The 22,179-nt window shown below is 26.9% G+C and overlaps 8 protein-coding genes across 8 annotated transcripts; 5 read left to right on the top strand and 3 right to left on the bottom strand.

Moving 5' to 3' along the window:
- The first annotated feature begins 69 nt into the window (after positions 1-69).
- Positions 70-3,865, top strand: T552_03262 (arf-GAP with GTPase, ANK repeat and PH domain-containing protein 9). The gene is made up of 6 exons (XM_018371772.1): positions 70-223; positions 273-329; positions 375-464; positions 521-611; positions 659-3,187; positions 3,234-3,865. Exons 1-6 carry the CDS (start codon positions 116-118, stop codon positions 3,818-3,820), a joined length of 3,462 nt encoding a protein of 1,153 aa, XP_018224568.1. The 5' UTR covers positions 70-115; the 3' UTR covers positions 3,821-3,865.
- Positions 3,866-4,605: 740 nt separating this feature from the next.
- Positions 4,606-6,934, top strand: T552_03261 (hypothetical protein). Its single transcript, XM_018371771.1, has 10 exons — positions 4,606-4,678; positions 4,720-4,757; positions 4,801-4,919; positions 4,964-5,004; positions 5,048-5,324; positions 5,371-5,399; positions 5,446-5,497; positions 5,550-6,295; positions 6,340-6,657; positions 6,703-6,934. Exons 1-10 carry the CDS (start codon positions 4,652-4,654, stop codon positions 6,886-6,888), a joined length of 1,833 nt encoding a protein of 610 aa, XP_018224567.1. The 5' UTR covers positions 4,606-4,651; the 3' UTR covers positions 6,889-6,934.
- Positions 6,935-7,267: 333 nt separating this feature from the next.
- Positions 7,268-10,451, top strand: T552_03260 (elongation factor 2). Its single transcript, XM_018371770.1, has 14 exons — positions 7,268-7,298; positions 7,354-7,366; positions 7,418-7,581; positions 7,627-7,848; positions 7,895-8,215; positions 8,258-9,439; positions 9,490-9,543; positions 9,591-9,614; positions 9,657-9,729; positions 9,775-9,921; positions 9,965-10,050; positions 10,095-10,166; positions 10,210-10,330; positions 10,375-10,451. Exons 1-14 carry the CDS (start codon positions 7,284-7,286, stop codon positions 10,407-10,409), a joined length of 2,529 nt encoding a protein of 842 aa, XP_018224566.1. The 5' UTR covers positions 7,268-7,283; the 3' UTR covers positions 10,410-10,451.
- Positions 10,452-10,593: 142 nt separating this feature from the next.
- Positions 10,594-13,644, bottom strand: T552_03259 (hypothetical protein). Its single transcript, XM_018371769.1, has 11 exons — positions 12,922-13,644; positions 12,779-12,880; positions 12,606-12,736; positions 12,433-12,565; positions 12,231-12,385; positions 11,991-12,183; positions 11,795-11,945; positions 11,678-11,749; positions 11,244-11,635; positions 11,073-11,203; positions 10,594-11,029 (listed from the first exon to the last, which is right to left on the bottom strand). Exons 1-11 carry the CDS (start codon positions 13,597-13,599, stop codon positions 10,639-10,641), a joined length of 2,529 nt encoding a protein of 842 aa, XP_018224565.1. The 5' UTR covers positions 13,600-13,644; the 3' UTR covers positions 10,594-10,638.
- Positions 13,645-13,728: 84 nt separating this feature from the next.
- Positions 13,729-15,667, bottom strand: T552_03258 (hypothetical protein). Its single transcript, XM_018371768.1, has 8 exons — positions 15,636-15,667; positions 15,391-15,592; positions 15,201-15,347; positions 15,114-15,157; positions 14,977-15,064; positions 14,464-14,924; positions 14,112-14,420; positions 13,729-14,068 (listed from the first exon to the last, which is right to left on the bottom strand). Exons 2-8 carry the CDS (start codon positions 15,578-15,580, stop codon positions 13,775-13,777), a joined length of 1,533 nt encoding a protein of 510 aa, XP_018224564.1. The 5' UTR covers positions 15,581-15,592; positions 15,636-15,667; the 3' UTR covers positions 13,729-13,774.
- A 1,085-nt stretch (positions 15,668-16,752) lies between these two features.
- On the top strand, positions 16,753-17,829 carry T552_03257 (3-demethylubiquinone-9 3-O-methyltransferase). The gene has a single exon (XM_018371767.1). The coding sequence runs from the start codon at positions 16,798-16,800 to the stop codon at positions 17,782-17,784; it is 987 nt and encodes a 328-aa protein (XP_018224563.1). The 5' UTR covers positions 16,753-16,797; the 3' UTR covers positions 17,785-17,829.
- A 45-nt stretch (positions 17,830-17,874) lies between these two features.
- On the bottom strand, positions 17,875-18,688 carry T552_03256 (hypothetical protein). The gene is made up of 3 exons (XM_018371766.1): positions 18,578-18,688; positions 18,382-18,530; positions 17,875-18,332 (listed from the first exon to the last, which is right to left on the bottom strand). Exons 1-3 carry the CDS (start codon positions 18,641-18,643, stop codon positions 17,921-17,923), a joined length of 627 nt encoding a protein of 208 aa, XP_018224562.1. The 5' UTR covers positions 18,644-18,688; the 3' UTR covers positions 17,875-17,920.
- A 152-nt stretch (positions 18,689-18,840) lies between these two features.
- On the top strand, positions 18,841-22,123 carry T552_03255 (hypothetical protein). The gene is made up of 8 exons (XM_018371765.1): positions 18,841-19,116; positions 19,264-19,579; positions 19,636-19,701; positions 19,749-19,972; positions 20,022-20,883; positions 20,929-21,110; positions 21,160-21,892; positions 21,937-22,123. The coding sequence occupies exons 1-8, from the start codon at positions 18,887-18,889 to the stop codon at positions 22,075-22,077; spliced, it is 2,754 nt and encodes a 917-aa protein (XP_018224561.1). The 5' UTR covers positions 18,841-18,886; the 3' UTR covers positions 22,078-22,123.
- The last annotated feature ends 56 nt before the right edge of the window (positions 22,124-22,179 follow it).

Below are 22,179 nucleotides of genomic sequence, written 5' to 3'. Positions count from 1 at the left end.
TAAAAATATTATATTTTCTATATTATATAATATTATAATTTTTAATCGACAGCTTGCAACTTATTAATATTTGTCAAGTAGAATGAGTATAGGACAAGGTGTATAACAAGTTTATATGGATTCAGAGGATAAGAAGAAACATAGGCCTCGTCAATCAGGCTCAAAAGCAGCAAAAAAAAAGGCTAAAAAACAAGAAAAATCAAGTCAACAAAATAATGTTAAGGTTAATAAATTATTATAGAAAGATAATATTATAACTAATAATTTTTAAGGCATTTGTTTCAAGATCATGGAGGAAATCAAGTGTTGTAGAGAGAAGAAGTGCAGACGTATATTTTTTTTAGTTAAAAATGAATTTAACTAGATAATGATAGATTATTCAAAAAAAACTCCATATTCCTATAGCAGATCGTACGCCAGATGTTTTACCGCCTATTATTGTAGCAGTCGTTGGTCCTCCGGGTGTAATTATGCCTTATTTCTTGTTATTATATAAGAAAATTGATGATATATATATTAGACGGGAAAAACTACGTTAATTAAATCTTTAGTTAGGAAATTTTCAAAATATACACTTAATGAGATTAATGGACCTGTCACGTGTGTTTCAGGTTTCTTTTTTTTTACTTCTTTTTGTTTATTTTCTAAATGATAAAAGGGAAAAAGCGTCGACTAACATTTATTGAATGTCCTAATGATCTTAATAGCATGATTGATATAGCAAAAGTATCAGATCTAATTCTTTTACTTATTGATGGAAATTTTGGGTTTGAGATGGAAACTATGGAATTTATAAATATTTTAATACCTCATGGATTTCCTAAAATCATGGGTGTTCTTACACATCTTGATCTTTTTAAAAAGCCAGAAGCTCTTAAAACAGCGAAAAAGCGTCTTAAACGTAGATTTTGGACAGAAATATATCAAGGTGCTAAACTTTTTTATCTTTCTGGTGTAATCAATGGTCGTTATCCAGATAGAGAAATTTTAAATTTAGCAAGATTTATATCAGTTATTAAATTTCGTCCTTTAGTTTGGAAAAATTCACATCCTTATCTTCTTGTGGATAGAATGGAAGATATAACAGATCCTCAAAAAATTCATGAAAACCCATTCTGCAACCGAATTGTAGTTCTTTATGGATATTTAAAAGGAACTAGCTTTCCTGCTACAAATGGTCGCATACATATACCAGGAGTAGGTGATTTTTCTGTATCTGAGATTAGTTCGCTTCCAGATCCTTGCCCACTTGGAGAAAAAACTCGTACTCTTCGAGAAAAACAAAAATTAATCTATGCACCTATGTCTGATGTTGGTGGTGTTATGTTTGATAAAGACGCTGTTTATATTGATATTCCTACTAATGATTTTTCAAAAAAAAATACAGAAGAATGTAGCATTGGTGAAAAAATGATTATAGAATTACAAAAATCAAATCATGATCTTGGTGAAGATTTTTCAAAGAATGATCTTCAAATTCTTCATAATGGAAAAAAAATAAAACATGATCTTAGTAATAACAATACAGGAAGAAAACAGATGAGAAGTCCTAACATTATAAATGATGATTATGATCCTAAAAATTTTGAAGATAATGATATGAAAGATATGGATAAATCCGACTCTGAAGAATATAAAGGATCCGATGATGATTTAGAATCTAATACATATTCAGATGCTAGTGATACTTCGGAAGTAAAAGATGAAACATTGCAAAATATGGACATTGAATCAAATGATGTTGAATTTAATGAAAATCATATATCCAAAAAAGCCAATGGTGATAATTTCTCAGATTTTTCAGGTTTAAAAAGTTCAACAGAAAATTCAGATAACGAATATTTTGGAATATCTTCAACATGGAAAGGAAATATAGAAAGAATATCAAATAACATGTTTAATTCAAGAAGAGCTCCTGATTTAGCGAATCTAATCTACATTAAAATGGAATATACACCAAAACAAGTAATAGACATTTGGGAAGGAGTTGCTTTACCAAATAGTAATGGACAAGATCATGTTCTTAAAAATACGAAATTAGTAGATGATTCTGATGATTTATTAAGAATAGTAAGATTTGATAAGGATGAAAATAAAGAATTTCTTGAAAGATCTAAGCTTCCAGTTAATATATCAGCACTTAACTTTTGGGAAAAAGAGGAAAATTTAGAAGCTTTAAGATCACGTTTTATTACAGGAAGTCTTTTGAATAATAATAATAATGATTTACAGTCAAATATGGATGAAGATCTTTATGGGGATTTTGTAGATTTGGAAGATGAAGAAAAAAATAAAGATGAGTTAGTCTTTTCTGACGACAAAATGAATGAAGATTTTGAAAAAGAAAGAGAAATCAATTTAAAAAAAAAGGAACTCGCTATCCGTTTTAAAGAAGAAGATGATACAAAGTATAGTGATTCTGAAGAAAAATTGGATTGGTATCAACAACAAAAGTTAAAAATTTCAAAGCAACTTGAAATTAACCGACAAGAATATGAAGGATTAGAATTATCAGATAGAATAAGAATTGAAGGCTATAGGGCAGGTTTATACATAAGATTACTTGTGTCTAATATGCCATGCGAATTTGTTAAAAATTTTGATCCAAAATTTCCTATTGTTGTTGGTGGATTGTTACCTAGTGAAGAGCAATTTGGGTTTTTGAAAGTTCGGATTAAAAAACATCGTTGGCATAAGAAAATCTTAAAAACAAATGATCCCTTAGTATTCAGTATAGGATGGAGAAGATTTCAATCTTTACCAATATATTATACCTCTGATTCAAGAGTAAGGAATCGAATGTTAAAATATACCCCAGAGCATATGCATTGTTTCGCTGCATTTTATGGTCCATTAACAAACCCAAACACAGGTTTTGTTGCAGTGCAATCAGTTAGTGCTGATTCTATAAAATCAGGTATTTTTAGAATTGCTGCTACAGGTGTCATACTTGATAATGATCAAAGTACTGAAATTGTAAAAAAACTTAAACTTGTTGGAGTTCCTTATAAAATTTACAAAAATACAGCATTTATAAAAGATATGTTTAATTCATCTCTTGAAGTTGCAAAATTTGAAGGTGCTAGTATACGAACTGTATCTGGGATTCGTGGACAAATCAAAAAAGCATTGACTAAACCTGAAGGCTATTGTAGATGTGCATTTGAGGATAAAATACTTATGAGCGGTAACTATTGAATCGATTTTGTAATATAAAAAATTAATTTTTTAAGATATTGTTTTTTTAAGAGCATGGTATCCTATTAAACCCAAAAAATATTATAATCCAGTTACATCATTATTAATGGAAGACAAATCTTCATGGAAAGGAATGAGACTTACTGGAGAAATCAGAAGAGATTTAAATATTAAAACTCCTTTGCCTATTAATTCTCAATATCGTAAAATAGAAAGGCATGCTAGACATTTTAATCCTTTACGTGTTCCAAAAGCATTAGCTGCATCTCTTCCTTATGCATCAAAACAGCGTACTATGAAACCACAACGGAAAAAGACATATCTTCAAAAAAGAGCTGTTATTTTAAATCCAGAAGAAAGAAAAGTAAGAGATCTTATGCATAAATTAATGACACTACGCAATGAGAAAATAAAGAAAAGAAAAGAGAAACAAGAAGAACGGCGTGAATCTTTCAAGAAAAAAATGGCTAAAGAAGATCTTATTAAAAAAGAAAAGGAAAAAGCACGTGGAAAATTAATATTTAAAAAAGAAGAGATGAAACGACTTAAAACTCAAAAAAATGCATTTAATTTCAATACAAAAAAGCAAAAAAAAGATATGTCTAATGATATGTTATCATAATTCAAATATATACTATAAACAATTTATCATATAACGTCTTACACATAATTTATAGATTATTAAACATTCAAATTTTCAGATCTTTAATTCATGTCAAAATATTTCTAAACAATTCACTCAATTCTTTTTTTTTCAAAATCTTTTGACATATAATTCACTCTAAATTTATAAAAATATTATTTCATATATATAAATATGCATTTTTCAAATTACAAAAAAAAATCTTGGTACATTTTATTCATGTAAATAACAAACTCACTTATATTTAATACAAACTAATCTAAATAGATATCTTCCTGGCCAAAAAAAAACTATTTACTCTTTAATTAATTTGGAAAACACTTACATAACTTTTTTTTTCGATAAGGTTAAAAGTTTATATTTTAATTGACACTTCATTCATATTAAACTACATTATAAAAATAACAACAAATACGACAAAAACATTATTTAAAATCATTCTTTTCAATTCTTTTCAATTCTCTTTTTTTCCATCTATACATCAACTTTTCTCACTATTTATCTAACTTTTCTTTCTAAATATCAAATTCTACTGTTTTCTACAAAAAATGGACAAACATAAAAATATCTACAATACTTCCTGATTATAAACTATTATCTACTTCTAAAACACTGCAATATACGGTAACTTTATTCAACTTCTCAATACAAAACTCCCCTATTATACACACACTGCTTTATTCTTTTACACTTCTTAAACACTTACAGCACTTTTCTCTAACTTATTTTTTATTTTTTTTCAATCCTCAGTTTACTTCTTTATATTCTAATAAAAATCCGTTTAACCTCTCGAAACCTGTTTAAAAAGCGATGCTTTTTGATGAGAAGAATTCTAAGGTTTGTTAAGGATTTTTATTAAATATTCTAATAAATAATAGGCTCTTAAGGCATATTTGTTAACACATCTTGAGCCGATGTAAGATTTTCTATAGAAATGATAAATTTACTAAGTAAAGAAGATCAAATGCAGATTTAGATATTCTTAGTGATTATATTCTGGCATTATTGAGACATGATCAATCAATAGAAGATGTTAAGAAGCTTTGTCTTAGTCAGTTAGATGAGTTTTTGAGGGAACGTATGAGTCTTGAGGGGAATGAGGAGTGAAATTGATTATTTTAGATACATTTTCATTTGTTCAGAATATATTTGATGCTCTGGAGGTATAATTTAGGAATATATAGAAAATATGTTAAAGGAGTTAAGAGTAAAGCTTATTTGAGTGAAAATGCGGTAGAAAAAGAGTTATCAGGTGGAGAAAAATATAAAGAATCGGCAAGAAAGCGATCATTTCATCAGACATCATTGGATATGAGGATTCATGGAATAAATAATGAGAAAAAATCTAGATTTGGAAAATCTTTTCGTGCAAATAATCGTGGGAATTGGAGGACATATCGTCAAAAGGCACCATTTTCCGATATGTTTTCATTTTCACCAGATTTTCCTGTTAATTCTAAACAAAGATGTCTAGATTATGAAGGTATGATGAAATAAAAAGTATATTTATTTCTAAATTGTTTTATTAGAAAGAGGTTATTGTATGAGAGGTGATATGGTATATATATATTTATTTAAAAATTTTAAGAATAACATGGTTAAAGTGTTTTTATGATCACGGGATTGATCATATTGTAATGGATGGTCAGTATTCCGGTATGATAGTTATATTTAAGACACTTTAGTATCTTTGATTAATATAACATAGATGCATATGATCCTACACAATCTATTCATACGAATCATTCAGTGACAATTACACAGCCGGGACTTAACTATAAAAATTCCTTTAGGAATGATAGAGAACGTTTTAGAAAACACAAAAAAAATAATTCATGTTATATACAAGGACCAAATTACGATCAATCAATAACAACATTGATAATAGAAAATATTCCAAATAATGATCTAAACGAAGAAAATATACATCTTTTTTTCAAGAAATTTGGTAAAATTTCCAAGATAACTGTTAAAAAAGCAGAGCATAAAGCTATATTAAAATTTAAAGACTGGGAAAGTGCAAATAAAGCATGGTCTTCTTCGGCTCCTATTTTTAATAATAGATTCGTTAAACTGTATTGGCATTCTTCTAAATATAATGATAGAAATGATCTTCAGGAGAACAATATGACATTAGATACTTCTGAAAAACATGTAGTAGATGATTTACCTAAAGATAAATTTATGGAGAAAATTGAGCAAAAACAAAAAGAACATGAAGAAAGAGAGCAAAGAAAAAAACAAAATGCAAAAGAACGAGAAATGCTTCTAGAAAAAGAGGAACTTATTCGAAAACAATTGGAAGAAAAACGAAATTTGATAGCGTTAATGTCTAAGAAAGATACAGATATACCCGAATCTCCTCAAAAAGAAGATTATGATGTAAATAAATCAGATCCATCGGAATTATCTAGAAAAGCATTGGAAACTCAACTAGCTTCATTAAAAGCCGAAGTTCATAATTTAATTTATTTAAAATTTATTTTTAATTTATTTAGGCCGATAATTTAGGAATAAGTATTAATACTAAGAGTTTAAAGACAACTGGAAATTTTGGAGATAAAAAGAAATTAGGATTTTCTCGAAGTTTTTCAAAAGTTTTTAGATCTACTTCGGAAAAAAATACTCTTCATCGTAGATCAATGCAATTAGATAATCGTACAAGAAAGATTGCTGTATATAACTTGGATCCTGATAAAGACGAGGTTTTGAGACAACATTTACTTCATAACGGTGAATATGAAGCCATTGAGAAAGATGCTGAAGATTCTAATGTTCAAATTATCGTCTTCAAAGATAGATGGACCGCTGAAAAGGTTTTTTTTTTACTTAATTATAAAAATCAATTTATATATTTTTAGTTTCTTCGCAATGTTTCTACAATTCCTGACATGGAAAATGTAAAATTAAAATGGAAATATGATACAAATAAAAATTCAGAAAATAATTTAGATCATAATCTCACTGAATTAAAAGATAGAAACTTAGATGGACGTGGATTTTACGACGATGATGACAATGCCGACGAAGCTTTGTGGAGACGATAATATCAAAAATTCACCTTCTCTATTTTCACTACTAACATATACTCTTAATATAAACTCATTTACTCTTTTAAATTATACTATTTCTAGGGTTATTATAGATGTTTCAACGATACAAACTAATTCTCATTTTTACATCATTTTTATCGTTAAATAAACTATTTTTTGTATATTCAAAAGGCTAATAAAAACATTTAAATTAACTTTTAGCTTATATATTTTCTTAAATATATATATATTGGATTTAAACCTGGGTTTAGGGCTACGTCGATAGGCAGTCACCTCCTCCACCACCGCTTAAATTTTAGGATCCAGAGTCTTTAGATTTTTCTCAATAAAATATCAACTTTATCTACATATTTATTTATACATCTTGGACAAATAGTTAGTGTATAAAAATGGTTAATTTTACGGTATTTTTTTGCTCTTTTTTTTGATATTTTCTTCATTTTTTAACATGATTTTTAGATAGATCAAATTCGTATGATTTATATATGATATTATGTAATAAAACATGATTAATTTGTCTCAGGAATGCTTATGGACCGTCCAAGCAATATTCGTAATATGTCAGTTATTGCTCATGTAGATCATGGGAAATCTACATTAACGGATTCACTTGTTCAAAAGGCCGGTATTATTTCAGCAGCAAGTGCAGGAAATGCACGATTTACGGATACAAGACCAGATGAACAAGTTTTATATATTTATTTGCTTAATTGGTGTTTATAATTGGGGTAGGAACGAGGGGTTACAATTAAATCTACAGCGATATCATTATACGCAGAATTGGATCATGAAAGTGTAAAGGATATACCACATAAGACGGAATCGAATGAGTTTTTGATTAATTTAATTGATTCGCCAGGACATGTTGATTTTTCATCAGAAGTGACCGCTGCTTTACGAGTGACAGATGGAGCATTAGTTGTAGTTGATTGTGTCGAAGGTGTTTGTGTTCAGGTAAATATGAGTATGATATATGATTATAGAAGTTTATATATTTAAGACGGAAACTGTTTTGAGACAAGCATTAGCAGAACGTATTAAACCTGTTGTTATTATAAATAAAGTAGATAGAGCATTACTTGAACTACAAATATCAAAAGAGGATTTATATCAATCTTTTTCAAGAACAATTGAGTCAGTAAATGTAATTATATCTACATATTTTGATAAAGCTATTGGAGATGTTCAAGTATATCCAGATAAGGGTACAGTTGCTTTTGGCTCAGGTTTACATGGATGGGCATTTACTATTAGACAATTTGCTGTTAGATATGCTAAGAAATTTGGGGTAGATAAAGCTAAAATGATGGAAAGATTTTGGGTAAATAAATTTAATTAAATTTTATTTTCTTTATTTTTTTAGGGTGATAATTTTTTCAATCCTAAAACGAAAAAGTGGACAAAATGTGCCACAGATGCAGATGGAAAGCCTCTTGAAAGAGCCTTTAATCAATTCGTATTGGATCCTATATTTAGAATTTTTTCCGCTGTAATGAATTTTAAAAAAGATGAAGTAATATCTTTACTCCAAAAGCTAGATATTACTCTTAATTCTGAAGAGCGTGAACAAGAAGGAAAAGCACTTTTAAAAATAGTTATGCGCAAGTTTTTGCCAGCAGCAGATGCTCTTTTAGAAATGATGGTTATTCATTTACCTTCGCCTGAGATAGCTCAAAAATACCGATGTGAAACTTTATATGAAGGTCCACAGGATGACGAATGCGCAGTCGGAATTAAAGCATGTGATCCCAAAGCGCCTCTAATGATTTATGTTTCAAAAATGGTTCCTACTTCAGATAAAGGACGATTTTATGCATTTGGTCGTGTTTTCTCTGGAACAGTACGTTCTGGTCTAAAAGTTCGTATTCAAGGCCCAAATTATATTCAAGGGAAAAAGGATGATCTATTCATTAAAAATATTCAAAGAACTGTTTTAATGATGGGTCGTTATGTTGAAGCTATTGAAGATTGTCCGGCTGGTAACATTGTTGGTCTTGTGGGTGTAGATCAATTCTTACTAAAAAGTGGCACTTTAACTACTTCTGAAGTGGCATATAATTTAAAAGTTATGAAATTTTCAGTATCCCCTGTTGTACAAGTGGCTGTTGATGTTAAAAATGCGAATGATTTACCTAAGCTTGTCGAAGGCCTTAAACGATTATCCAAATCTGATCCATGTGTTCTTTGTTATACATCAGAATCAGGAGAACATATAGTTGCTGGTGCAGGTGAATTACATCTTGAAATTTGCTTGAAGGACTTGGAAGAAGATCATGCTTGCATTCCATTAAAAAAATCGCCACCTGTAGTTTCTTATCGAGAAACAGTTACTTCAGTTTCAAGTATGATTGCTTTATCTAAATCTCCTAATAAACATAATCGTATTTTCATGACTGCTGAACCTATTACTGAAGAGCTTTCATTAGCTATTGAATCAGGAAAAATTTCTGCACGAGATGATTTTAAAGTTCGCTCAAGAATTATGGCAGATGAGTTTGGTTGGGAAATAACAGATGCACGGAAAATATGGTGTTTTGGACCTGAAGTATATATATATATATATATGTATCTATGTATATATCCTAATTTTATTAGACTATTGGACCGAATTTAGTTGTTGATCAAACTAAATCTATTGCTTATTTAAGTGTAAGGATTTTTTATTCTTTTTAAAAAGATATTTATTTTCATCTTAGGAAATTAAGGATTCTGTTGTGGGAGTATATCACTATGCTTTTTTTTATTTGATTCAACATTAATAGGCATTTCAATGGGCAACAAAAGAAGGGCCATTGGCCGAAGAGAATATGCGATCTTGTAGATATAACATTTTAGGTTTAATTGATATTTTCTTATAACTTATACTTATTATAATATTAGATGTTGTTTTACATGCAGATGCTATCCATCGTGGCGGTGGTCAAATTATACCTACAGCAAGACGAGTAGTTTATGCATCAATGTTGCTTGCTAATCCTTGTTTACAAGAGCCCGTTTTCTTAACAGAAATTCAGTGTCCTGAACAAGGTTTGTTTTTTTTATGAAAAAAATAAAAATTCAAATATTTTAGCAATGGGTGGTATTTATGGAGTTTTAAATAGACGTCGGGGCCATGTTTTTTCTGAGGAACAAAGACCAGGAACGCCTCTTTTTAATGTATACTATCTTATTACTATTTAGTTATATTAATGAGATATCAGATCAAAGCCTATTTACCTGTTCTTGAGTCTTTTGGTTTTACTGCTGAATTGCGTCAAGCAACTGGAGGACAAGTATTCTAATATATTTCGTATATTCTTTTTAATATTTCATTAGGCTTTCCCTCAGACAGTGTTTGATCATTGGGATACTATGAGTGGTTCTCCATTAGATGCAACATCGAAGGTTGGTTTAATAGTTACAGATATAAGAAAACGAAAAGGTTTAAAAGAAACCGGTAATTAAAATTATATATTTGATATTGATTATTTATTCTATTAGTTCCTTCATATGAAGAGTATTATGATAAACTTTAAAAATTGAGTAATTAAATATCAATGTCATTTTGTTTGAGCTGATTATATTACTTTTCATTCCAAAAAAAATCTTTGATAATTTTTAAGTTCATAAAAATTATAAGTTTAAATTAGTTTTTTCAAATATTATATATTATAAGAAATGTCATTTAAATAATATAGTTTTGTCTTAAGGCATTTTATAATGGATAATTATTTTAAATTTATATGATATCTGAATAAAACTAAATCATTTTAATATATCTTCTATTGGAATAGATTTTTTAACAGCATTGGAATATCCCTCATGGAATTTAATCCATACTTTTGCCTTTGGTTTAAGCAATATTTTATTTCTATGATTAAAACTTTTCAGATCTTCATTATTTATATCTTTAGATATGACCCTTCCAAAGAAATCTTTAATAACTACAGATTCTGCATCAAGTGGTTCATCGGATTTTCTTTTATTTACTAGTGGGATATTTGATATTTCATTTAAATTTTTATTATATCGTTCTTTTTGAATTCTGCGCTTTTCATTTTCTAATTCCAGATTTATAATGTGACAAACAGAATATTTCAATAAAATAGGTTCATGTCTTTTCAAAAAATTAAAAGTTACTAAGGTTTCAATTGAACTAAAAATATAAGAACATAAAGAAAAAAGTATAAATATCTTACGGTTCAAATTTATAAAATAAAGTCCCATCATTTGCTTTCATTTCAACATAATTGATATTAAAATGTATCATACTATTCACAACTCGATTTAAAATGTGTTTTTCTGTATTTTTAACTGATCGTAAATTAACCTGTGATAAGTTAATTGAAATATAATATAAAAGTTAATACTGAGTTTAATGTTGGTAATAAAATATAAATCAAATATGGCACTACATCAATTAAAAGTATATCTATACATAATATTTGTTGTAAATAAGGAACACTCCCATAATATAAAGAAGCACAAATTTCTCTATTGATTTTTTCTGATTCATAAAGTTCCCAATTAGAAATCTGTTTTGTATTTTGTTGATAATTTTGATAATAATCCTTTTTAACAGAAATAAACAATATATGAAATATTAATAATGGAAATACTAGATATGATAATAGTTCCATATTCTGTTTCTCATATATAGAACGATTTAAAGTATCAAAAAAGAAAAGCCAATCCCCTGCCAATACAGGTTTAGATAATTGGTCATCCTTATAGTCTTGAGAAAGATAATGCATAAAACAATCTATAAATTTTAAAAAATAATTAAAATTTTTAGAAAAAATACTATTAATTAATTTTTCATAATCACCATAATTTTGTATAGTTTCATAAACATCCATAAACATAGCATGATTGTCTTTTTAAAAATTATAAATAATACTTAATAATCCATATTATTCACCTGAAATATATTTATTTTTATAACTTTTATTGTTTGAAAAGAATATTTTATCTAATACCAGATTTAGATTTTTTGATGAATCTTTTTTTAATTTATCTTTAAATTTGTCTAAAGAACTTGATGTTAAGTCAATTCCATGTGTTTTATAAAACTAAAAAAATTAATTTATATAATTAAAATTATACTTTAAAAATACTTGAAGAGAATTTATACAACTTCGAAAATCATTTTCAAATATTTCACAAAGGGTAGTTAGTGCTTGTATATCAGTAGATAGACCTTCCATCTTGCAAATTGTATGCATTCTTGATACTAATGAGGATGTAGGTATTTGTTTAAAATATATTATTTTGGAATATTGTCTAATTGGTCTGAGAGCCGCTGTATATCTATTATAATATTAACAATGTATTATGTAAACGAATATATGTTATACAAATCATTACAAATACATATTATAGGTCTTAAAAGAATCCTTTTTTTGGATTTTGTTTTGCCTTTTTTCGAATATGTTTCAGATTTTTTATAAACCAATTCTTTTGTTGCATGATCATCTTCAATAAGGATATCTACAAGTGATTTTATAAATCCCTAAATTAATCAAAAAAAATATTAATGATATTTAAGATAAAATTAACCTGTTCACCAGCCGAATTACTAACACCGTCAATTTCATCAATTATAATAAGCGTTGGAGAATTCGAATGAATTGACTGAATATCTAGAACATTAGAAATTTGATTTTTCACAACTGCACCAGTTCGATCATCACTTTTAATATTAACTATATATTAATTTTACTTAAAGCTACCTTGCATTTATTTCTATAACATTATATCCTGCCTGACGAGCAGCAATATGAGCTAATGTTGTTTTACCTAATCCAGGTGTTCCAGTTAACATTAAGATTTTTTGCTTAGGTCTTTTTAAAAAATCATAATTCTACTTATAATAAATTAAAAATATTTATGTTCATAAACTCACTAATTCGTTCTCTTTCTCATATATCTTGCTTTGTGGTAAATATTTACCAAAAACACAAAAATCCCAATGTTTTATCCATCTTAATACTTCTCTATGTATCCTCTAAAACCCCATTAGCATTAAATAAATATCATCAAAGCTACATCATCTCCAATAAGATCCATAAATTTTTTTGGTGCATATTTTTTTACCCATAATTGAGATTCTATTGGTGACGTTAAATTATAATCATTATAATCAAATGTTTCTTCCAAATTATTGGAAAAATTTGCCAATTTATGTATTGGTATTCCATAATAGTTATTCTCATTTATAAAATTCGGTTTTTTTAGTTTCTTATATTTTTTTTTAAAACTTATAATTTTCCCATATGATGTACAAGCCATAATACACTTATTACTGACTGATCTTTCATATTTAAAACTGCTATTACATTCATCATCTTGTTCTGAACTAAATATATCCTTTTGAAAGACTGTATCCTCATTTAAACCCTCATCTTCTTCTTCAAGTATCATCTTATTAAACGATATATCTTTATTTTCTATTTTATTGGATATTTCATCCAATTTATAGGTTGTTTCTTTCTTAGATGTATTCTTTATCATAAATTCAAGTTCAAATCCATCCAGTAATAAAGGATTAGCCATTTTTAACCGATCTAATTCATTTCTTTTCATTTTCATTGGAGGTTCTTGATTGTTTTTATCCAAAATATCTCTTTGAGAATTATATATATTATCATATAGCTTTTCATTATTTCTATAAGTTATATTTTCTTTATCTAATCCTTTATCATCCAAGTCCATTATTTCTGACATTTTTAAGGATATTATTAAGTAAAATATTTGTTAACAAAGTGCTAATTAAAAAATAAATATTTTTTATAAATTATAAAAATATTAAGAATTGAAATATTAGCAAGAACAAATAATTAGTTTTACAATAAGGAATGTTTTTTTAGTTACATAAAATAGACAATTTAGATTTTTTTTTTTATAATGAATATTTAAATCCAACATGTCTATCACCTTGATCACATGCCTTATAAAATTCTTCTAATGTATTAAATGACTGCGCTTTTTCTGCTAATAATTTTTGTCTTCTATTATTCTCTTTAACATAATAAATTCTCAAAATGATAGAAAGAAAGATGGAAATAACTGTTAATGTAAAAATAATGCTGTAGGAAATAGCATATCTAGGTGCTTCACTCTTATTAAACATCCAAGAAGATAATATGCCACCGCTATTTGACATAACTATAAGAAGACCTATTGTTGTTGCTCTCTATAAAAATATTAAACTAAAGAAAAAAAAAGAAGATAATTACTTTATAATATGGTGCTACATTATTGCTTGCTATTGCTAGATATGACGGAAAAACTGTATATATACCACAAATTATAAGAAACGTAGAAAAATAATTGAAATTAGAACTAATATTAAAGTATGCAATAATCATTCCGATAGCAGCAATTGTAGTAAAGACAATCATTATATATATTCGCTGGAATTTTTTATCTGCATAGTAAGATGTCAGTAATATAGTTACTAAAGGAATCAAATATGGTGGTATTGTTAACAATTGTATTATTTCAATTCGTTTGTCCGCTCCAATAAATGACCTAATTATAGTTGGCTAGAAGTATTATTTAAAATATAAATAGAGATAAAATTGTTACCATAAAATATGCATAAGAGTAAACATTAAGACCGGAAGAAAGTGCAATAAATGCTAATAATATTATATGAGGCGATTTGAATGTAGAGGCCACGTATGACCATTTAAAACGCTTATTATCATATGGCATCTCTCCTGTATCAGGATGTGATATAACTATTGAAGATGTACGTTGTTCTTCTAAGAGGAGTCTTTTAGATGCCCAATATTTTTGATCGCTATTTAGAAAACGTGCATTTTCAATTCCTTGTGGCATCACAAAATATCCTAAAATGCCAAAAAATATTGTTATTAATCCTTCTATTATAAAAATCCAAGACCAGCCATTTAATCCTCCTAATCCTCTCATAGTTTCAAGTGCTGCTGCGATAAACCCCCCTAATGTACCTGATACAATACTAGCAGACCAAAACATGCCTATTCGAAGTTGACGTTCACGAGGTTTATACCAACCTGAAAGATCTAATATAAATATTTAGTTATAGTTTATGTTAATATTAAATTATGTACTTACAAAGAATAATGCCAGGAAAAACACCTCCCGAAGCTAATCCTAGAAAGAAACGACATGCGTACAATTGATTTACTGTTTTAATAAATCCCTAAAAATATAAAATTAAATAAAAAAATACTAAAAAAATATTATAATACTTGAAATGTTCCTACTATTCCGAAAGAAAGAATAAGAGTTGGTACTAATTTATAAATAATATTAAAAAAACTAAGAAGATAACTTACACCATATATTAGGTTTAATTTTTTTCATAATAAGATTTGAGGGTATATCCATAAGAATATAAGGAATGAATAATATAGTCAAAGAAAATTTAAATTGTTTCTCTGTAATATTCAAGTCCTTCTCTAAGCCAGAGAGACGAGCATTTCCTATAAAACTATTATAAACTTAATAATAATTTAATTAAGGAACCTATATTTGTACGGTCAAGATATGACAAAAAGTAAAAGATAATAGCTATTGGAACTGTAATTAAATCAATTCGACGTACAACTTTCTTGTCATATTCCTTATCAAATCTGGAATCATCTAAAGTAAAATCCAGTTGATTATTAGTTTGTTCTTCATTCTCTTTTTCTTCTTTTATATGGGTTTCATCCATTTAAAAAAATCCCTAATATATGTAAAATCTTAGAAAGTATTTATTAATAATTTACAAAAATATTTTAAATTTCTGGTGAAAAATTTGAAATCCCAAAAATTTGAAAAATTTTGGAAATATTTTAAATAAAAACAAAAAATTCAAAAAAATAAAGTTGCAAAAAAAAAAAATTGATATGTTTTATATGGTATTATTATTATTATATATTATTAAACTAGAAAAATAAAAGATCTTATTAAAAATATAAGATAATATAAAATATTATCTTTAGAATTAAAAAATAGCTAAATTTTTTCTTGAATTTATATCAAATAAATTTATTTACAGTACAATAATTCGTCTTATTAAGTGATATCAAGAAAAAATATAATTTAAAATATAAATTAATACTAAATTAATATTAATTTATATTTTAAATTATATTTTATATTTTAAAAATATAAAATATTAAAATACACAAAATAATCATTTAAAGAGATTTTTTTTAGAGTAATGAAGATTATATTTTATATAATAAATCATAAATGAATTATTTATTGAATATATTTATATAAATCACCTATTTTATTTATAAAACTTAGTATATTTAAGAAACTTAGAACTAAAAAGAAATATTATAAGAAAAATATGCGCAATAGATAAAGATTTTCATTTAAAAAACTAATATCTTAAATAAAACTGACTTAATAAAAATTGCAAATATATAGCACTTTTCTAACATAAATCAATATAACTATACTAATCCCTTAAAAATCAAAATATAAATGTTCTAAATCAGCAATGAAACTTTTCATACTAATTATTGTATAAAACTTTACATAATAAATTAAATATGAAAATAATATCAATTATTTTCAAAATATAGTCCTATATAAATTATTTAAAAATTAATGTAAATTATTATTAAAACATTTTCCATAGAAAATACAATAAAATATATATTAAATATATTTTCTTAAAAATATGATGATTTGTTTTACAATTACATATTAACTAAATTATTCAAATTTTTAAATTCTAATGAAAGAAGTTAACTAGATAAAAAGTAATATAATGATATCTATTAATAACTCAATTCTATTATTTTTTTATAATTTAAATTTATTCTTTAAGTAAAGAAATATTATATTTTATCTTAAGATAATTTTTAACATTAATTTGATAAGCTATAGATAAAATATATAATAAATCAAAAGATTTGCTATAAAAATTAAAAAATGAGACAAATAAAAAAAGAATTCCAAAATCCTTATAAATATTTAATAAAAAGATATTCTTCATCATCTTTAATGGAAATACAACATTTTGATAATTTATCAGAAGATTGGTGGAATCTGCAAGGACGTCTAAAATTATTACATAAAATGAATAGTGTGCGTATTGAATATATTAAACAATGCCTTATACTCGGAGAACAAAAGAATTCATATAATGATAAAATAACAAATGATGTATTTAAACGAAAGTTTTTGACCGGAAAATGGCTTTTGAATAAATGTGTTTTAGATGTTGGTTGTGGAGGTGGAATTCTATCAGAATCATTATCTAGACTTGGAGCGTTATCAGTTCTTGGTATAGATATATCTTCAAAGGCAATTGAAGCAGCTCAAATGCATCAAAAGAAAGATCCATGTTTGACAAATTTAATATATCGAAAAACTACAGCAGAAACACTATTAAATGAAAAAAAACAATATGATTTGATTACTGCTATGGAGATTATTGAACATGTAAACCATCCTAAAGCCTTTATAACAACACTTTTTGATTTGCTTAAACCAGGAGGTCTTTTGATTCTTTCAACAATTGAAAAAACATTGCTTTCATTTTTCATAACAATCATTGTTGCAGAAAGATTACTTCAACTTGTCCCTAATTCAACTCATACATGGAGCAAATTTATTAAACGATCAGAAATCAAAACATGGGTTTCACAATATCCAGGCGTTTCAATAATTGATTGTAGAGGAGTAATTTTTCTTCCATGGAAAAATCAATGGAAAATAATGGATCGAAACGCAATTTGGGCTCAACAATGCAATTATTTCATAGCCATCCAGAAAGAAAAAAATCAAGAAATAACTGATAAAAAAGAGATATCACAGGTCGAAGGAAAATCAATCGTAAAAGAAAATATTAAAAAAATCAAAGAACTTGAAGGAGATTCAATAAATGAAGACAGAAAAAAAAGAACAAATACCTAGAAAAAAACCAAAAATAAATAATTCAAAAATATTGTTGAAAAACCTATAAGAAACAATATACCTCCCCATTAAAATAAAATCAAAATCATATTTGCTGAAATATTTTTCCTATTAAAAAATCCATATAAAGGTTTTATCAAATATAATTAGCTTCTTTTAATTCTATAGCATCCGCTTTCTCCGTTTTCTCTTCATTTTCTTTCAATTCTTCAATTCCTTCTAAATAACTTGGAATTCCACTCTCAATTTCTAATTCTGTCTCTTCAAGAGCTTCAAATTCTGCTTCCAATTCTGTTTCATCCACCTGATTTAAATCATAGGATCGAGCAAGCAAACAATTAACTTGATCCACTTCATCTAACATATCCTCCATATTATCTTGAATTTTTTCAATTTCGCTCAGTTTAAATCGCTGTCCTTGAAACGTTTTACTCGTACTTTTCATAACTGCTATAACAGCTGCCGTATTTTTAATCTGATCCGTAGCTAACGCCGTCTGCTCCATATTAAGTAATTGTTGTTGAAGATTCATTTTTTGTTGCTCATATCTTAACATTTTTTTCAATTAATTTTTTAAACTTAAAAAAATAATTTTACATTTTTTTCTGATGAAGTAATGTCAATGCCTGGCTCTTCAATACTCTTAATGACACTGATGAACAATTCCTCATTTTCTGTCGAAGTTTCACAAGTTCTGCCGTATATTTATCTATCTTTTTCTCTATATTTTGTATTTGTTGTTCTGTCTTAAATTTCCCATTAATTTATTAAAAAAATATCATAAAAACTCAACTGATAAAATAACATCATTAATATTTGGTTTAAATGTATTAGAATGAGTTCCAAATAATCTGTTCATAATATGATTTTTAAAAAACTAGATATATTTCATGTGTCAAAAGAGTGTTCCTAAGATTTAGGACGTGTCCCTATAAGTGGAGACTTGTATACTGGACACACTAACAGGACACACACTTACACCGGACACATCAACCGGACACACATTCACGGTATGGATTAACTTCCTGATTAAAAGAACATTAAAAAAAGCAAAAAAAGTTATTATAAAACAAATAGAAGCCTATATTTTTCAATATTAACTATGTTTTGGAGGCTGGGAGGGTTTGGATTTGCAAATACGTCAGCGATTGATAGTTTATTGGAAAAAGCACCAGATGTAACGTTAGAGGAAGTATTAGATGAAGAGGAATTATTACAAGAGTGTAAATCACATAATCCTAAGTTGATTGAATATTTAAGAGAACCGGATGTATTGCATAAACTTCTTAGATATATAATTAGGGAAGATTTGGATGAAAAAGCAAAGCAAAAGTAAGTATGAGAAAAAAGGGATTAAATGGGAGATGAGAGGGAGAAAAGGATATAGAGGAGGATGTAGAGGAGGAAAAATTGAGATAGGAGATATATTATGAAGAATACAAGTTATTTTGGTGGATAAAAGGGTTAATGAAATGATAGATACCCGTATATTGCGTATGAAGTATTATCATGTGAAATATGGTCAATATGTGAAACTATTATGGAGAATAAAATGCTATTATTTGAATTCTGGGAATTTTTGGAACGCCCAGCGCCTTTGGATCCATTACAAGCATCATATTTTTCTAAAGTGAATGAACAATTTTTTGAAAAAAAGACAGAAGAAATGATACTTTTTATTCAAAGTATTCCGGATATTGTTTTTAAAATATTGAAACATATCGAAACGAGTGCTATTACAGATTTATTATTGAAAATTATTAGTATTGAACAAAACGACCTTGGAGTAATTAATGTAAGCCTTTAAATAATATATATTATTTATGGAAATGAGGTATTAATTTATAAAAGTGGCTTCAAAATGAGTCATTAATTCCATATCTTCTTTCGAAAATGAATCCTCATGTTGATCCAAGTGTAAGGATAAATTTAAAGATATAAATGAAATTCTAAATTATAATTAGACACAAACTGCAGCGGCAGATCTTTTAAAAGATATCATTTCAATTTCTTCAAATCCGGAAAATCAAAGAAACATTGGATCAAATGCATTATTATGGGAACTTGTATCAAAAGAAAGCATAGAAATTCTTGTTAATTTTATGTTTGATACAGAAGGGCCATTTTCTTCATCAAGCCTTATTAATGGTGCAAGTATTATTATTGAACTTCTTAGAAAAAATAATAGGTATATGAATATGATTGGGATCAAACTTAAATACTAAATTAATTTTTAGCGGTTATAATAGAGTATCATTTTTTGACATTTCTTTTGCGAAAAATACATCAGGGGAAAAAGGACCTATCTATTTTGATAATATGTTAAAAATATTAGCATCTCATATATCCGATTTTCAAAAAATTCTTCTTAATCCAAGAATGCCTAAAGATGAAATTGAAGTAGCATTTGATAAAATTAAACCTTTAGGTGTTGAAAGATTTCGTATTTGTGAACTTTATGCGGAATTACTACATTGTAGTAATATGATATTATTAAATAAACCTAAGGATAACCTAAAGATCATGAAAAAAAACAAAATATGTGATGAAACAAAGGAAAAACCACAAAATACAAAAATAGTAAGGAATTTGGACATTTCTGGAAACGTGGAAACATATGAAGTATTTAATACTGAACAGGTATTTTCATGGGAGGATCTTTCATTTAAATATATAGATTCATATGAAGTTCTTGAAAATAAGGAACATCTTTTAAATAAAAACAGTGATATAGAAGATATATTTCTAGAAAATATTACTAAAACAAAATCATCTATATCGGAGGATAATTTTGATAATTATTCTAGTGAATTAAATTCAAAGGAATCAGAAACAAATAACACTTTGGTAGAGCATTTAAGTAATAATAATGGCCTAAGTAAAGAAGATGTGGAATCAGATGAAAATTTAGATCATTTCGAAAATAATTATGATGCTTTAAATATGCCATTCCAGAATAATTTGTCAGATGAAAAACATTGTACCAACATAAACGAGATTGCCGCGGTATATGATAATACAGATACTATTTTTGAGCCAGAAGTTAGTGATTATTTGAAGATACAATTTATTGAACATAAGGTCCTTTCTACATTATTGGTATAGGATAATATTTTTCTAAGTGATATTAATAAATTTTATCAGAATATGTTCTTCGTATTTCCATGGAATAATTTTTTACATAATGTCGTATATGATATTATTCAGCAAGTTTTTAATGCTCCTATGGATGAAAAATATTGCTGCGCTTTAGTACTAGATTTGTTTTCTGAAGGAAAAATTTGTGAAAAAATTATTCAAGGTCAAAAAGATAATGATGATACAATGTATAATAATAGTAATCTTTTTACTGTTGCAGAATTAATTATATCTTAGCTCCAAACCCTGTGGTGTTCGATTAGGATATATGGGCCATTTGACTTTAATCGCTGAAGAAGTTGTCAAATTTACAAAACGATATTCTCCTCATACAATATCTCCTATTATTGCTGAAAAAGTTTTATCGACTCAATGGATTGATTATATTGAGCATAGTTTGACTGAAACAAGGGAAAAAGATAACGCTATTCTAGGAGGAGTTCGGCCTCATCATTTATCCCTTCATTCTGTCATTGATTTTGATGATAATGGCTTACAGGATTTTATGTCAGATGTCGCCGATATCGATTATGATGATGATGATGATGATGATGATGATGATTTAAATAGAAGAATAAATTTATTTGGAATACAAGATACTAACGATAAACATACTATAACTGATATGGATGACGATAGTGACTTTAAACATGACCAATTTTCGAGGTATATTAATCAACAATCTATGGATGAGTTTTCAAATAATTATGAAAGACCCGATAATGATAAGGAGGATGTTTCTTGGATAGAAGAAAATGAGGCTTTTAAGCACAATCGCATTACAAACGATTTAAGTCCCTCTCAATATCAAGAAATAACGGACGAGAAATTTGATAACAGATCTTTAAATGATATATTCGAGCAAAAAATATATACTAAATATCAAGATAATTATATTGATAAAAATACGATTGTTGATAGTTTTTTAATACTTGATGAGAAACAAGAAAAAATAGATGATAATTACGATGTATGTATTTTACTATTTACATATTAAATTAACCTTTTTATTAGAATTTTAATGGTAAATCAGATTTGAATTCAGATAGCCATATACAAGATTTGGATTATAGATTATTCAATTCAATAACAATCTCGAAACAAGAAATACAAGATAAATATTATAACACTACCGAAAAAATATCTGAACTTTAATATCATACCAAAAATTCGTCTTATTCATGCATTTGTAGCAATAGAAACTGCATTATATTATTAAATTATGCTCATAACTACTCATTATTTAATAATTTATGT

Source organism: Pneumocystis carinii (genome assembly GCF_001477545.1).
Source record: "Pneumocystis carinii B80 chromosome Unknown supercont1.15, whole genome shotgun sequence".
In the NCBI taxonomy this organism is placed as follows: Eukaryota; Fungi; Ascomycota; class Pneumocystomycetes; order Pneumocystales; family Pneumocystaceae; genus Pneumocystis; species Pneumocystis carinii.
This window is presented reverse-complemented; position numbering and strand designations above follow the sequence as displayed.

What these genes read in the sequence shown, in the direction of transcription:
- T552_03258 (XM_018371768.1), bottom strand. Translation starts at nt 15,580, where the DNA reads ATGGATGAAACCCATATAAAAGAAGAAAAAGAGAATGAAGAACAAACT. An exon ending in GAATAGTAGGAACATTTCAA is followed by an intron (nt 15,065 to 15,113) that starts GTATTATAATAT and finishes TTATATTTTTAG; the next exon opens with GGATTTATTAAAACAGTAAA. An exon ending in TTTTCCTGGCATTATTCTTT is followed by an intron (nt 14,925 to 14,976) that starts GTAAGTACATAA and finishes TATTTATATTAG; the next exon opens with ATCTTTCAGGTTGGTATAAA.
- T552_03256 (XM_018371766.1), bottom strand. Translation starts at nt 18,643, where the DNA reads ATGAACAGATTATTTGGAACTCATTCTAATACATTTAAACCAAATATT. An exon ending in TTAATGATGTTATTTTATCA is followed by an intron (nt 18,531 to 18,577) that starts GTTGAGTTTTTA and finishes GGGAAATTTAAG; the next exon opens with ACAGAACAACAAATACAAAA. An exon ending in TTACTTCATCAGAAAAAAAT is followed by an intron (nt 18,333 to 18,381) that starts GTAAAATTATTT and finishes AAAAATGTTAAG; the next exon opens with ATATGAGCAACAAAAAATGA.
- T552_03255 (XM_018371765.1), top strand. Translation starts at nt 18,887, where the DNA reads ATGTTTTGGAGGCTGGGAGGGTTTGGATTTGCAAATACGTCAGCGATT. An exon ending in GATGAAAAAGCAAAGCAAAA is followed by an intron (nt 19,117 to 19,263) that starts GTAAGTATGAGA and finishes ATGAAATGATAG; the next exon opens with ATACCCGTATATTGCGTATG. An exon ending in AGGTCCTTTCTACATTATTG is followed by an intron (nt 20,884 to 20,928) that starts GTATAGGATAAT and finishes AAATTTTATCAG; the next exon opens with AATATGTTCTTCGTATTTCC.
- T552_03262 (XM_018371772.1), top strand. Translation starts at nt 116, where the DNA reads ATGGATTCAGAGGATAAGAAGAAACATAGGCCTCGTCAATCAGGCTCA. An exon ending in GTCAACAAAATAATGTTAAG is followed by an intron (nt 224 to 272) that starts GTTAATAAATTA and finishes ATAATTTTTAAG; the next exon opens with GCATTTGTTTCAAGATCATG. An exon ending in ACCTGTCACGTGTGTTTCAG is followed by an intron (nt 612 to 658) that starts GTTTCTTTTTTT and finishes AAATGATAAAAG; the next exon opens with GGAAAAAGCGTCGACTAACA.
- T552_03259 (XM_018371769.1), bottom strand. Translation starts at nt 13,599, where the DNA reads ATGTCAGAAATAATGGACTTGGATGATAAAGGATTAGATAAAGAAAAT. An exon ending in ATGAGAAAGAGAACGAATTA is followed by an intron (nt 12,737 to 12,778) that starts GTGAGTTTATGA and finishes TATTATAAGTAG; the next exon opens with AATTATGATTTTTTAAAAAG. An exon ending in ATATGTATTTGTAATGATTT is followed by an intron (nt 12,184 to 12,230) that starts GTATAACATATA and finishes ATATTATAATAG; the next exon opens with ATATACAGCGGCTCTCAGAC.
- T552_03261 (XM_018371771.1), top strand. Translation starts at nt 4,652, where the DNA reads ATGCTTTTTGATGAGAAGAATTCTAAG. An exon ending in TTAACACATCTTGAGCCGAT is followed by an intron (nt 4,758 to 4,800) that starts GTAAGATTTTCT and finishes TAAGTAAAGAAG; the next exon opens with ATCAAATGCAGATTTAGATA. An exon ending in TAGCTTCATTAAAAGCCGAA is followed by an intron (nt 6,296 to 6,339) that starts GTTCATAATTTA and finishes TAATTTATTTAG; the next exon opens with GCCGATAATTTAGGAATAAG.
- T552_03257 (XM_018371767.1), top strand. Translation starts at nt 16,798, where the DNA reads ATGAGACAAATAAAAAAAGAATTCCAAAATCCTTATAAATATTTAATA.
- T552_03260 (XM_018371770.1), top strand. An exon ending in TCGAAGGTGTTTGTGTTCAG is followed by an intron (nt 7,849 to 7,894) that starts GTAAATATGAGT and finishes TATATATTTAAG; the next exon opens with ACGGAAACTGTTTTGAGACA. An exon ending in AATTCAGTGTCCTGAACAAG is followed by an intron (nt 9,922 to 9,964) that starts GTTTGTTTTTTT and finishes CAAATATTTTAG; the next exon opens with CAATGGGTGGTATTTATGGA.